General features: G+C 43.6%; 1 protein-coding gene and 1 long non-coding RNA gene across 7 annotated transcripts in view; one reads left to right on the top strand and one right to left on the bottom strand.

Moving 5' to 3' along the window:
- The window catches only part of EEIG1 (estrogen-induced osteoclastogenesis regulator 1), a 54,678-nt gene extending 44,794 nt beyond the window's left edge, over positions 1-9,884 (top strand). For 4 of the 6 annotated variants that reach the window (XM_081179810.1, XM_081179808.1, XM_081179809.1 and 1 more), the window contains 4 exons: positions 683-804; positions 2,704-2,773; positions 3,543-3,568; positions 3,693-9,884. In XM_081179810.1, coding sequence (XP_081035936.1) covers positions 683-804; positions 2,704-2,773; positions 3,543-3,568; positions 3,693-3,724 — 250 coding nt within the window. In that variant the 3' untranslated portion in view covers positions 3,725-9,884. The remainder of the gene's footprint in view (positions 1-682; positions 805-2,703; positions 2,774-3,542; positions 3,569-3,692) is intronic. The other 2 variants (XM_081179812.1, XM_081179811.1) reach the window with 1 other exon arrangement.
- LOC308579119 lies at positions 8,475-11,774 on the bottom strand. The gene is made up of 2 exons (XR_014004302.1): positions 11,276-11,774; positions 8,475-10,328 (listed from the first exon to the last, which is right to left on the bottom strand). It is a non-coding gene; the product is annotated as an uncharacterized lncRNA (long non-coding RNA).
- Positions 11,775-13,499: the final 1,725 nt, after the last annotated feature.

Genomic DNA, 13,499 nt, shown 5'->3' with positions numbered 1-13,499 from the left:
TCCTTCAAAGTATTTGTTACTTCACTGAGTTAATGGCGTTTCTCAGTACTCTGGGGACATTTCTCCTTTTTCTGAAAAAGAATTCAGGTTCTTCTAGCTTTGGGCTGCCTGCTGCAATGAACAGTGTTTCCAGACCTGCACAGTGAAATCCTGGTGGCCAGATATATTATATTTATTTCTGCCCCTCTCCCCACTGGCCAGCTTTGGCAAGTGGGCAGGACAACTGGCTTGTCAATCATTTGGTGCTGGGTGATTGACACATGCCAAGTCCCTTGCATAGTTCTTCCTAAGCACCCAACAACCAGGTGATTGTCTCATGCTTGGGAGTGGCTATGCAATTCACCTTTCACTGTGCCTACAATATGCAGTGCCTGCAAATACCCTTCTGGTTTGGCTTTGCCTACATTACATCTGAAGTTATATATGACATCAGGTGTAGTGCAGGTGGGCATGACTTGTCCAAAATTGTCTTACGGGCCAAATGGGCAGTTTAGCCTATGGATATTTTGTAGTTTTCTGCAGTAGGTTAAATTTTTTAAAGTGATGCTTAAATATGTGGGACATAAATTCTTGGATATAAAAGCAGAACTTCATGTTCTCCCTTCTAGGCAGAAATTGAGGTTTTCATTATCAGGATAGCCTCCTTCACTTCTCTCTGTTTTTTCCATATTCTATTCCTAAGGAGAAAAAAGGATTCTGTGGAAAGCCATCCCACCTGGGTGGACGACACCCGGATCGATGCAGATGACATAGTGGAGAAAATCATGCAGAGTCAGGACTTCACGGATGTCAGCAACACTGAAGGTGAGTTTACTAGTATTTACTAGAGTCTGTTCCCGTGGTCTTCAGGTTTGTTTTATGTAAGGTAAGGCTTTGCCTCCTACACAGAGAGGGGAAAGTATTTGATCCCTTGCTAAATTTGCCCTCTGACGAAGAAATGACCAATTTTAATAGTAGGATTATTGTAGCGCATACAAGATTCTGACTGTTGTTGTTGCATACATAAATAAGTTTATCATCTTTTGGGAGGTTTCTGACCCTATTATCTCTAAAAGGAAAGCATCAGGTTTTGGGGGAATTACCAGTTTAAACATTTTTTCTTTTCATTGTGTATCATTTCCCAGAAACGTTTGGCTTTTTCACATGTTGATCACATATGAAAAAATGTTCCCTCATTATGTTGACATTTCCAGCATTTGTTTTGATACCATCTTGTACATCTCTGCCAATTTGTCTGGTGTTAGATACCATCTGTATATCATTTTCATATAGTTTTCCTTTAATGCATAACAGGAGTGAATTTCAGATTTACTCTCCACAGTTTTTCCCATGAAGACATATCAATATTATGCCCTAAATCTTTGACCCATTGTATCATGACTGATTTAACCAGTTCATCTTTTTATTCCCATACCAATAACAGTTTATACTTTTTTTGAGATCAGTTTTACTTTAACCTCTAACAGTTTGATTTCAAATTCTGACCTTTGTTATGTAAAACCATTCTACATATCTTTTTAAAATATTTCGTTTACTTGACAATACTGAAACCAATCATATCCATTGTTGGATCTCTTAATGTTTTTTAAGTTTACAAACAGCTTCAGGAAAAAAACTTAATATATCTCTATAAGCTCCCCATTTTGCCCCCATATTTGTTTTCTTTTGTGCACATGCCTCTATGGGGGATAGCCACAATGGCGCTTTTCTTTTCAATAGGTTTTTATACACTCTGTATAGACAGCTTCTTATAATACATTTAAAAATTCTCTGTGGACTTTTACCTTCTCATACCACATATATGCATGCCATCCAAACCTTATATCCTTCCAGATCTAGCAATCTGGTATTTTCCAATAGCAACCATTCCCATAACAGCATAAAACATAAGTCATAATATAATTTTAAATCCAGCAGTGCAAATCCTCCTCTTTCTTTAACATCTCTTAGTATTTTATATTTTATTCTAGATTTCTTCCCCTGCCAGATAAATTTAGTTAACTCTTTTTGCCATTATTTGAAACAATCATGCTTTATTATTATCGGTATTGCCTGCAAAAAAAATAACATTTTAGGCAATACATTCATTTTTACAGCTGAGGTTCTTCCCATTAATGGGAGTTTTCCCCCTATCCCATCTTAATAGGTCCTGTTTCCCAGTATTCTACACTTTTTCATAGTTGTTTTGATACAACAATACATTCTTATTTGTTATCCATATCCACACAGATACTTCACCTTTTTTCCACTTTAACACCCTCTTGCAAAGTCTCTTTCATTGATCTATATTTTTTACCAAAATTTTAGTTTTATCCTTATTAACAGAAAATCCTGCCGGACACCCAAACTGCTTTATCATTCTAAATACAATCTTTATTTTTATCTAGGGGATCTTCCATATATGAAAGCATTTCTTGCGTGTGAGATGTGCTCCCCTTTTGGTGTCATCCCAGCTTCCTCCTTCCTGTTTGCTGTGCAGCACTTTTGCCATTGTAGCTTGAGAGTGCCTAACCCAGTATGAAGAGCACTTTCCCAAACACTCTGCTAAGCATGTTCTCTGATGCTGAAGATGGTGTAATCTCATGGCTGTGCAAAATGGCAACTGAAAATGCCTTCCCTTGCTTAGCAGTTTTGCATAGCCATCCCCTCTGGGGATTGTGGCAGTTTTTTATTTCACGCTTCCCCTTCCTTTGTTCTTTACAGATAGTAACCTGAGGCTGTTTGTGAGCAGAGATGGCACAACCACACTAAGCGGAATTCAGCTTGCCAACAGGTATGAGTTCCCTAGCAGATTCCTTTTGATAGACTAGGTTTAGACCATGCCTGTGGGGAGATGCTTTTGCTAGTATTTTGTGGGTGGGTGTTTTCAGTTAATCCACAACTTTGGAAATTGATGGCAAGAGCTCGTTTGGGGGGATGGATCTATGCAGTGCCTAAGAAATACTGAAGTAAAAGGCCTAGGGAGGTACTCTTTTGGTACTGCTATTTTGGCGAATGCATGCCCAGTCACCCCTGCAACCATATGCTTTCCATATCAGACAGGCCATGACTTCATCTAGCTCAGCACTGTCTACACTAGCTTTCCCAGACTACAGCTCCCATCATCCCTGACTATTGGTTGGAGCTGATGGGAGTTGGTGAATACTATGTCAGTCTTTATTGACCTCAGGCAGTATTCTTACCTAAGGGGATTGAACCTTGCCAGGGATTGAACCTTGCCAGGGATTGAACCTTGAATCTTTTGTATGCAAAGCATATGCTGTAGTCCTGAGTGACCTCTTTGAAGCCTACTATTCGATTGTAAAATAATAAATCACAGGCATTGTTTTATAAGCACAAATCCACAGGCCTTAGGCCATTTCACGAAATCATAGTGCCCATTATCTACTACTAAGTTAAAGGATATGACCCATTGAAATCTATTTTTACCAGTATCGAAATGCCCTGCTAATAACATGGTAAAGTGTCTTGAATTAAAGCAACGTTTGTGTGTCTCTTTCTCTCTTTCTCCACCCACCCCTGAAAACCCCCCACCAAAAAAGCTTTCTGACGTATGATTTCAGGCCAGGTTAGTTATCTTCAATATCTCCATTAGAACAGTTCTTAATGTCTTCGTTTTTAAGTTTCAGCTCTTTACAAATGGGACCTGCACACACAGATTATAATGGCTCCCTCCCCTCTTTCTTACACAGAGTCTCATCTGGAGTTTACGAGCCAGTGGTAATCGAAACCCATTAAATGTGAACAGAAGCAAGTAGACCTGCTGGAAACAGTCTCCTTACCCATCTGCGGTGGTGTTGGTGGATGCCATTCTTTATTCCTTTTCTAACCTCTCTTCAAGCAACATTCCAGGCAGGATTTCCCAAAACCTGTTCCCTGACATGTGTGCACTGCAGAACCTTCTCCAAGGACTTGACACTCCAGAACATGCACTTTTGCCCAAATCTGCCTCATGTCTCCTCAGATTTATCTGGCAATGTCCCAGAAATTTCCTGCCAATCTTCCTTGTCAGGGGAAGACAACTCTGCACTCCATGTCAAACCCTCATTCCATTGAACCACTTTTTCTTTTCATGTGTAGGATTTTGCTGATCCGGTGTCTCTCAGCCATTGGGTTATACCACTTTGAATACTTCCTCTCAACCCCCCTACCCAAATCAAATTGGGGTTGAGGAGAAGCATTGTTAACTGAATGCAAAAGGCGAGGTGGAAGCAGCCACTTTGGTGCAATCACTCTTGCAGCTTTTTCTTCAGCAGGCTTCTGCCTTGTAGATCACGGGAGAACTTTGCTGTGAGGACAGCTGCTGAGCAGAGCACCCAAACATTTTTTTCTTCCAAAAGTGCATTTCAAGAGTTGCTGAAAAATAGAACTTGATTGTTCAAAGAAAGAGAGAAAACAAATGAATTACGAATGCTGAGCACATCATGGTATTGCCAGCTGCAGTCTTACAGTAGCAGCCCCCCCCCCGCCCCGCCCTCCACTGCAGGACATGGAAGGGGTGCCTGGCCTCAGTTTTAATTAGATGGAGCACTTTCCGGATTCCAAACGTACCCTTGAAAGGCTGTTTTCAGAAGTGCAACCTGCACTCTTCATTCATTTTTTGCAACAAAGAACTGATGTTATAGGTTGGTAGGGGTGTCTGTAACAGTTGAGCATCAGAGCACCTCAGGTTACAGCCGCTTCAGGTTGCGTTTTTTCGGGTTGCGCACCCACCGAAACCCGGAAGTACCTCAACGGGTTACTTCTGGGTTTCGGCGGATGCGCAGAAGCGCCGAATTGCAACCCCCGCATACGCAGACACGCCACTGCGGGTTGCGAACGTGCATCCCGCACAGATCACGTTCGCAGCCCGAGCGTCCACTGTAGTTATGATTCTGTCTGCTCATTGTGAGGCCAGTAGGAGAAGGCTACCTTCTGGGTCAGAAAATGTGTTGAATTAGGGTAGTCTTTTATCCCATTCTGGCTAGGGAGAGTTTTGACACTCTTCCAAAACTGAAACATGGTTGATAGTTCTTCCCCCTATTCCCTACCAGTCTTTCAGCTTTGATTTGGAATAGCTGCTGGAATTGCTGCTGCTATAATGAGTCTAGTCTCCTCTCCCTTTGCCTAAAATGTGCCTAAAATCTGTCCAGGAAGCTCCTGCTTTGGCCCATGGACTCCATCCCTTGCTGAATCAAGCTAAATCTGCTGAATGCAAGCAGCAGAATGAAGAGGTAGAGTAAGCTTAAAACAGGAGAGATTCCAGTTTTTTAATGCTCCCCCTGTGTAAAGAAAAACATTCTTCTGAAGTAGAACACTAGCACAGAAGGAAGAGAGGGTCTAGCTCAGTCTACTTATTGCTGTGGTAGATTTCTGCTTGCAGGAGATGTTTGTTTTCATGGGAGAAAACTGCCATCTTGGGGTTCTTCTACTACTTCATTTTCCTGCCTGTGCTTGCTGTGTCCTCATACTAGTTTACCATGATTTGGAGCATGGTGACGGGATTGGGTTTTGTAATAATTGATGCCTGAGCTTTTTCTCCATTTCTTCTTTCCCCTTCCAACACTGAGACCTTGTAGGGGGGTGGGAATAACAGTTCAGGTATGCAGAAGAAGAGAAAGAGAGTCTGAGCTCAATTTTCTTTCCACCCTTATAATCCTGGCAATTATATTGCTAGGTCTTAAGGTGTTTCCTGCCTTGACCTGCTGCAGGCAGGACACGGGCACTACTTGTGCATAATTTCAGCCTATACGCTATTTTCCATTTAGCACCTTCCCCACCTCACTTTCATGTCTGCTGCTCTGCAGACAGCGTATACATTTTGGGAGCACTGCCAGCCACTGTTGAGAAGAGTGTGGCCAAGGCCATTAATGTTCTGTTAACACGTGTGCTCAGCACTGGGTGTTTGTGTACATGAAAGCACACACATTCACACTTATCACCTGCAGCAAAGTAGAATGGATGGGAGGGGCTCCTCCTTTTCTTTCTCCCCACCCCTGATACTTATACTCAAGTGGGCTGAGAGCCATCTTTGTAACAGAGGTATTTGTGAATGGAGTGCCACAAATGGAATTCAGGTGGGTGGGTAGGAATTGGGAAAGGAAACATGGCTCTGTAGGGTTGCTGTCTCTGAACTGACTAGACCACTGTGTTCTGAGGTGGAAGTACGGGCACACAACCTTCACTTTACAGTCATACCTCATGTTATGCCCGCTTCATTTATGTTCTTTCAGGTTACGTCCTGCGGTGACCCAGAAGGGTTACTTCTGGGTTTCGCCGCTCGCGCATGCGCAGACATGCAAAATGATGCCATGCGCACAAGCGGCGAATTGCAACCCGCGCGTGCACAGACGTGCCACTGCAGGTTGCGCTCTTTTCAACCAGAGGTACCACTGTACATGCTTTGGAGCATCCTTTCTTTAGGGTTTAGCTATATTTAGGGCTCCAGGCTGCGCACATCATCTACTGCAGGGAGGGGGGAATTCATTCTGACTAGTGGGCCAGATTTTACTCCACCTACTGCGTTTGGGCCAAGTTTGACAGGTGGCCAAAACCTGAAGGGGCCTTGTAATCAGTTTTGCTGAAACCCTTTCCAAATGCTGTGCTGGATGGGGCTTTGAAGGAGCTTCTGAAGACACAACAATCAGCTGATTATCTGCTCTTCAGAAGCCCCTTTCACAGTTCTACCTTAAGCAGTGCTTTTCTTAGGGGTTCTATAGGCATTGCCAAGCAGTGGTGCTTGCAAGCCCCTCTTTTCAGTTGCCGTGTAGGGCAGGTGGGCATGGCTTGGCCAAAATAGCCTCACGGACCAAATGGATAGACCCTGTGAGGGTCGCCGCGGGCCGGATAAATGAGTCCCTCGGGCCTTATCTGGCCTGCAGGCCTTAGTTTGGGGACCCCTGATCAGGAGGAAGTAGGAGGGGAAAGGGCATCCTTCTGTTGCTACCTTTCCCAAACTGGTGTCCCCTAGAAGTTTGGGGCGACAGCTCCCTGCAGGCCCCAGCCAGTAACAGCTGTTCTTAGGGGCCATCTTTCAGTGCTTTTGATGGCTTGTTAGGTTCTTGAAGCTTTGACTTAAAATGTGTTGCTATGATGAAATTGTGTGCTCTGTTGTGCCAAGCCACTTGGTACTGTTTTCAAGGCTAAACCAGTTTTGTTTCAATATTAGTAAGAACCAAGGGAGTCTGTGGGGTCTATGATTTTATCACCCCATCCTAAAATTCCATCCATGGCTCTTCTCTAAGTGCACTTCACTAGTTGAATAGGATCTGTGTTGAGGGAGCTGGGGACTTTTTTTGGTCAGCCATTCTGCTGCTGCTTAAAATGTTAGTTGCATCACAAGCACTGTCTTTCTTGGCATGATTGGTGTGTTTGTTCCTAGTTGACTGGAAGATAATGGTTGTATTTGTTTTTTGTTTCTTAATTGAACTTCTCAGACCACTGATCCCACTTGGAGACTTTTTTTCGTTTCTTTATTCTTGAATTTTTGTTGAATTTTGTTTATGAACCCAGCAGGCTGGTGTTTTGCAGCTTTTTTTTTTGCTTTTTTTGAGGGGAATCACTGTTTCATTGCTATCTTGTGTTGGGGGGGTGGTTATTATTATTATTTCTAGCTTGTGTGAGACAAAGCAGGAACCCAGTGAAGCCTCACCATTTTGATAGTCATACTGCTTTAAAACCCAGAAGTTTCGGCAATAACACCTCCATCAAATTCCCATCCCCTCAGGTCACACAAAAGATTTTATAGGGGCAAATGTTTGTATCCAATGTTAGTTCAACTCAGAACAGACCCACTCAAATTAATGAATATTACCAGCTTGGGCCCATTAATTTCACGGGGTAGAACATAGTTGGATACCACCCTAAGACCATCTGGATGGTGTTGAACTCGCAACTCCCTTCAGGACTAGCTAGTATGGCCAATCATCAGGGATGATGGCAGTTGTAGACCAGCTTATCTGGAGGTACCTGGTTAGAGAAAGCTGTTAGCTGATAGGGAGCAGTATCTTCGTCGTCCTCTGTCCAGTGCCAAATGAGAACAGGTCGGGCTTCAACTCTCCTGCAACTTAGACTTTCTGTGTTTTGGTATCTCCCCGTCTCTCTGTGAATCTGATCTGCAGAATGCAAAGGGTGTTCAGTGTAATGGTATTTGTGGTGGGTAGCGAATGAGGCACCTTTTCCCTGTGGGTAATACATTGAGCCTTAGTGAATCATGCTAATCTCCTGCTGCACTGATGATGGAGATGGGCTCAGTAGAGACCCGGAAGGCTAGAATGGTGATGAAAGGGATCAGGTAACTGAATTTCACAGTTTGCTCAGCACTTGGGGAGGGGCAAAAAAGTAGTTATGTACTAAATTCACTTGGCTGTCCCTGACTGGTTGAGATGATTTATTTCCTTATTTTAAAAGGCATGGTTTGTTCCTTTGTAAAGAAAGCCCAAGACACCAATGAGTGGCGATTTAAGGTCTTGAACATGAGCTGTGTTTATATTTCATTTTGTATATTCTCCCCCCCCCCCCCCCGCTTAACAACAAAAAACAAACTCTGTGCAGCTGGACTGTGCCCATAATGTGAACCTCTGGAAGGCCCCATACCTGGTACGCATCGCGTTAAAGCGCCCATGTTAAATGCACCTCTCCTGGAGAGGGGGAACCTCAAGGAGAAGAGCAGATCTCTCCCTTGTAGCTTGATCTCAGGAGCTGCTAAACGAACCCATTTTTCCTGCTCCCCTCCTCAAGCTAGCTAAGGAAATATGTGCCATTGTTTCTTTGCCCTGTGGACAGGGCTGCTCTTCATAGGGCCTGATCCACAAATTCTCTGCCTAGCAGCAAGTGTTTGTAGGATCTTTAGCCCTCCACACCCCAAGGGCCTTGTTCTGCAGAGTCCCCATTGTGGGCTGACTGCACCTGGACATCCTATGTCAGGACTGGGAAACGTGGCCCTCTCAGTATTGGTGGACTGCAGTTCCCATCAGTCCCAACCAGCGTGGCGAAGGAAGCCACCCCAGTCTGTCCTAACCTTTCCCCTTCCCTCTTTGGCTAGTGGGGGGAGATATATTCCCCTTCCCCTGGAGAAGTAAAAGGAACTTGGAACTTAAAGAGTAGAGCCTCTGATTCTTTTACTTTGCTTCAAGAGAAAATGTTTGCTAGTTTTGTTTTTTAAGCCCATATTTTTGAGAGGGTTAGGGAAAAAAAATGAGAGAGATCATGTTTATTTTCTTGGAAAAGTTATTGAGGCTCAGAAGAGAGCTGCGCTCAGTTTATATTCAGATAATTCTATAGAGAGAAAGAGAGCGCGTAGATATTTTTGGAAAGGGAAAATGGGACTATGCAAACTTTTTTTAAGAATGCTTGAAGAGATAGATTTAACATTTTCTAAACCAGGCATTGGCAAACTCAGCCCTCCAGATGTTTTGGGACTACTATTCCCATCATCCCTGACCACTGGTCCTGTTAGCTAGGGATGATGGGAGTTGTAGTCCCAAAACATCTGGAGGGCTGAGTTTGCCTATGTCTATTCTAAACTAAACACAGATTTAAGTAAAATCTAAAGATTCCATTATCATTAAAAGCAAGTATAGAAGATATGTTAGTTCCACTGCTCTGTTCTTTCAATTATTCTTGTTCAGATTTTGTGGGGCTAGAGGAGAATGGTTTATGAATGTGTCTTTCCCCCCCGCCCACACCATTTCTAACTTGCTCCACTAGTGTATTCTGGTTTTTTGTTTTCTAATGGAATGCTGTGCCGTCTCTGATTCAACCAATTGTGTTTGTGTTCTCTGATTTTTGCTTCCTAATGTAGAGAAGCCACAAGTATAAATGAGAAAATCACTATAATGTCAAATGTCATTACGGTTTTGGGGGTAATAAAGGTGATCTTCATTCTTTTTCTTTTTGGTACTTCACATCTGATCTGTCTTGACTGTTTTTTTGTGTGGGTTTCCTTTTTGTCTTCAGCCTTTGGGCATTCATGGGCTGCAAACACCTCTAAATACAGCACTCTGGACTTGCTGAGAATACAAGAGCCCTACTGGATCAGACCACAGGCCCATCTAATCCAGATTCCTGTTTCCTACAGTAACCAGACAAATGTCTCCAGGATGCCCATCCAGGAAGCTCATGAAAACCATGTGATTTGCACTTTCTGGCATTCTGCCTTGGCTCATGGATGTCTATAAACAAACACCAATGTCTCCTCCCTTTCTGTGGTAGTTGCAACCTTCACCAACCTATTTTTGGGGCTGATAGCACAGGCACTACAAAGAATCTGGAGGGTACCAAGTTTGAGAAGGCAGTGTATTGAATTCCATAAGCCACATGAACATTTTTAGAAGGTAGCCGTGTTTCAGCTTCCTGCAGCAAAAACAAGGAAATTCTTGTGGCACCTTTAAAATATGAAACAAATTTGTTATGGCATAAGCCCATTTCATCGAAATGCAAGAAGTGACATATTAGTGGGCAGGTATATCAAAAAGAAAATAGCAAGGTGGGAGTTGAATAGCAATGAGATATAAATATTAGCTAATGATAGTTTTTGGAACAGTGGGCACATTCTGAATTTTGAGAGTGTTTTCGGTCCAGTCACAAAATGGCTGCCATAGGGGTTTGGCATAACAGCAAAACACTACCATGGGCACCATAACAAAATTATGGAGCACAGTTAATTCTGCTCCCCAAACCTACCTGTTAACCATGGGAAGTCCACTATGTCCTACTGGTCCTGATTGTGGAGATACAGCTGTTAAGGAAGTACAAGAACCTCCCCCGCCATGGCAATCCTAAGCCAAAGAATGGGCTGCTTACCCGAGAGTACAGCTATTTAAATATAAACATACTTGCTTCTAAAGTAGGCATATATACTATTCCACTGTAAGTGGGATTCTTAATGTACAATGAGTTACAGCATTGTAGAGTTGAAAGGGATCCTGAAGGTCATATAACCCAACCCCTGCAATGCAGGAATCTCAACTAAAGCATTCATGGCAGATGCCCATCTTATTGAGAGTGTGCACATCAACTCTTCCACAGCTGGAGACAAGCCTAAGTCCCTCTACAAAGTTTCTGCATTTGTCTTTTGGGGCTAGGGTTCTGTGACATTCATCCACACTTACTATGTAATACTCAGAAGAGCCCAACATAGTAAAGATATATCCTGATACTAGAAAAAAGTCAGTCAAACTGGAGATCCCAAATTCTATTAGTGCACTTTTTCCGCTTCTACCTTATTTTCTAAGAGGGAGAGGAAAGATGTGTATCCCTGTCTTGGAGTGGTAAGAGTCTCCAGGAGTTCCCCCACTTGCCCAGGGTTTGGTTTCCTTTAGATGAAGGTCAATGGAGTCTGGCTTCTTTATAATACATGGTTTTGTTTACACATATATTCAACCTGAGCATACGATGAAAGGGCCTGCTGTATTAACACTTCAGCAGATACTGGTTTCCCCCTTGGGTTTCTGGGGAAGCCCCAAGCCACAGCTTTGGTGCCAGCACAGAGCAAAATGAGTCTTTGTCTTCATCTTCCAGCATCAGCCAAAACACACCAAACTGACAATAGCACTTAAACCTTGGAAGGTGATGTTGCTTCCAGCGGGTGGGGGAGGATCACCCCCATTTGTCTTTGGATGTGTAAATGGTGGCACCTAACTAAGGCCAGTACCTTATGAAGAAGAAACTGGTCTGACTGTTCAACTGCTGCTAATAGATTCTAAACCTTACTGGATGAAGAACTATAGGCCTAGAAAGGACCACAGATATCATCAAGACTAATACCCCAAACCTATAGCACTTATAAAGTTTTTAAATATGTCTGGGTGGATTGAATATTGAATATTCTGAAAAGAGGGAATTCTGACAATGCAATTAATTTTTATTAAACTGAATTTGTTGCATATTGTTACCAAGGTAACAATATAAAGAGCTTTACAATATAGAAACAAATACATTTTAAACTGGCACAAAAGAACAACAAAAATCTAAAATACAATCCTATTTTTAAAGGAAAGGAGTGAAACATTCCACCTACTCAAGGAGGCTGCAAATAATTAATAACCAAAGACGTGGTGAGAAAAATGTTTTTGCCTTGTGCCTAATGCTAAGTAGCGCTGGTGCCAGGCAAGCCGCCTGGGGGAAAACATTCTGCAAGCAGGGAGCCACCAGAGTGGGGAATTACTTTAAGCAAAATGGCTGTATATCTATCATGAGGAAGCCTTCCATGGCCCAGATGCCAAAGTAGGCAGAGCAACTTAACTATGTATATGCAAAAGCTACTGTTATACACACCTCAATCTGAGCATATGGCCTTGGACCAAAGAGGGGAGGCCTGGAGTGTTGCATTCCACCCTGATGTTCCCCAACAGGAGAGATAGGGGGAAAGGTGCACAGTAGACAGTACTTTCTTAAAAGGTGAAATATTGAAGGTCCAAATGCAGACAATTCCAACAAGAAAGAAAAGTGGGAGGCATCTAAGGAAACAGGTGTGGCTGCATAAGGAGCTTGCAGATGAGGTGAGATTTAAGAAGGGCATGCATAAGAAATGGAAGAAAAGGGAAATCACAAAGGAGGTTGTGGATGTAATCTCAGAGACCCTTGTCTATAATCTTTGAGAACTCTTAGGAGAACAGGTGAGGTCCCTGCAGACGAGGTGGGCAAATGTTCCCATTTTCAAAAAGGGGGGGGGGGAAGACCCAGGTAACTACCAACTGGTGAGCTTGATATCGATATAAGTAAAGGTCCTAAAACACATAATTAAACAGTCTGTAAGCAGGTGGCGCTGTGGGTTAAACCACAAAGCCTAGGACTTGCCGATCAGAAGGTCGGCGGTTCGAATCCCTGCGACGGGGTGAGCTCCCATTCCTTGGTCCCAGCTCCTGCCAACCTAGCAGTTCGAAAGCACCTCAAAGTGCAAGTAGATAAATAGGTACTGCTCTGGTGGGAAGGTAAACGGCGTTCCATGCGCTGCTCCGGTTCTCCAGAAGCGGCTTAGTCATGCTGGCCACATGACCCGGAAGCTGTACGCCGGCTCCTCGGCCAATAAAGCGAGATGAGCGCCGCAACCCCAGAGTCGGCCACGACTGGGCCTAATGGTCAGGGGTCCCTTTACCTTTACCTTTAAGCACTAAGAAAAGGATGCTGTGGACTTCCTGTTTCTGGTGGTGGGAAATGGCTGACCCATATGATCAGATCCCAGCCGTGCTGGTAATTCAGGGCTGATATGGGGGTAATTAGCCCTGGCAGACTCCCCAGGGTGGGGGAGGACTGTCTTGTAGACCCGCAGATTGTCCGAGATTGTCAGCTTGCATCAAGGTGCAAGCAGCAGGACACTGGGTCACAGAGCATGCCACGGCTGGCCCTCTCCAATGTCACTCTCATAGCCGGAAATATCTGTTTGATAAAATAACTGGATTTGGACAATAAACACAGATCCTAAAGGTTAGAGCAGAGCTTTCCAAACTGCATGCTGTAACACGTTAGTGTGACGCGTGAACGCTCCCCATGTTCCTCCTGGGGCTGGAAAGGGGTTAGTT

This window comes from Podarcis bocagei (genome assembly GCF_964188305.1).
Source record: "Podarcis bocagei genome assembly, chromosome: Z".
Lineage (NCBI taxonomy): Eukaryota > Metazoa > Chordata > Lepidosauria > Squamata > Lacertidae > Podarcis > Podarcis bocagei.
Note: the sequence above shows the minus strand (reverse complement) of the source record. Positions and strands in the feature narration are given on the sequence as shown.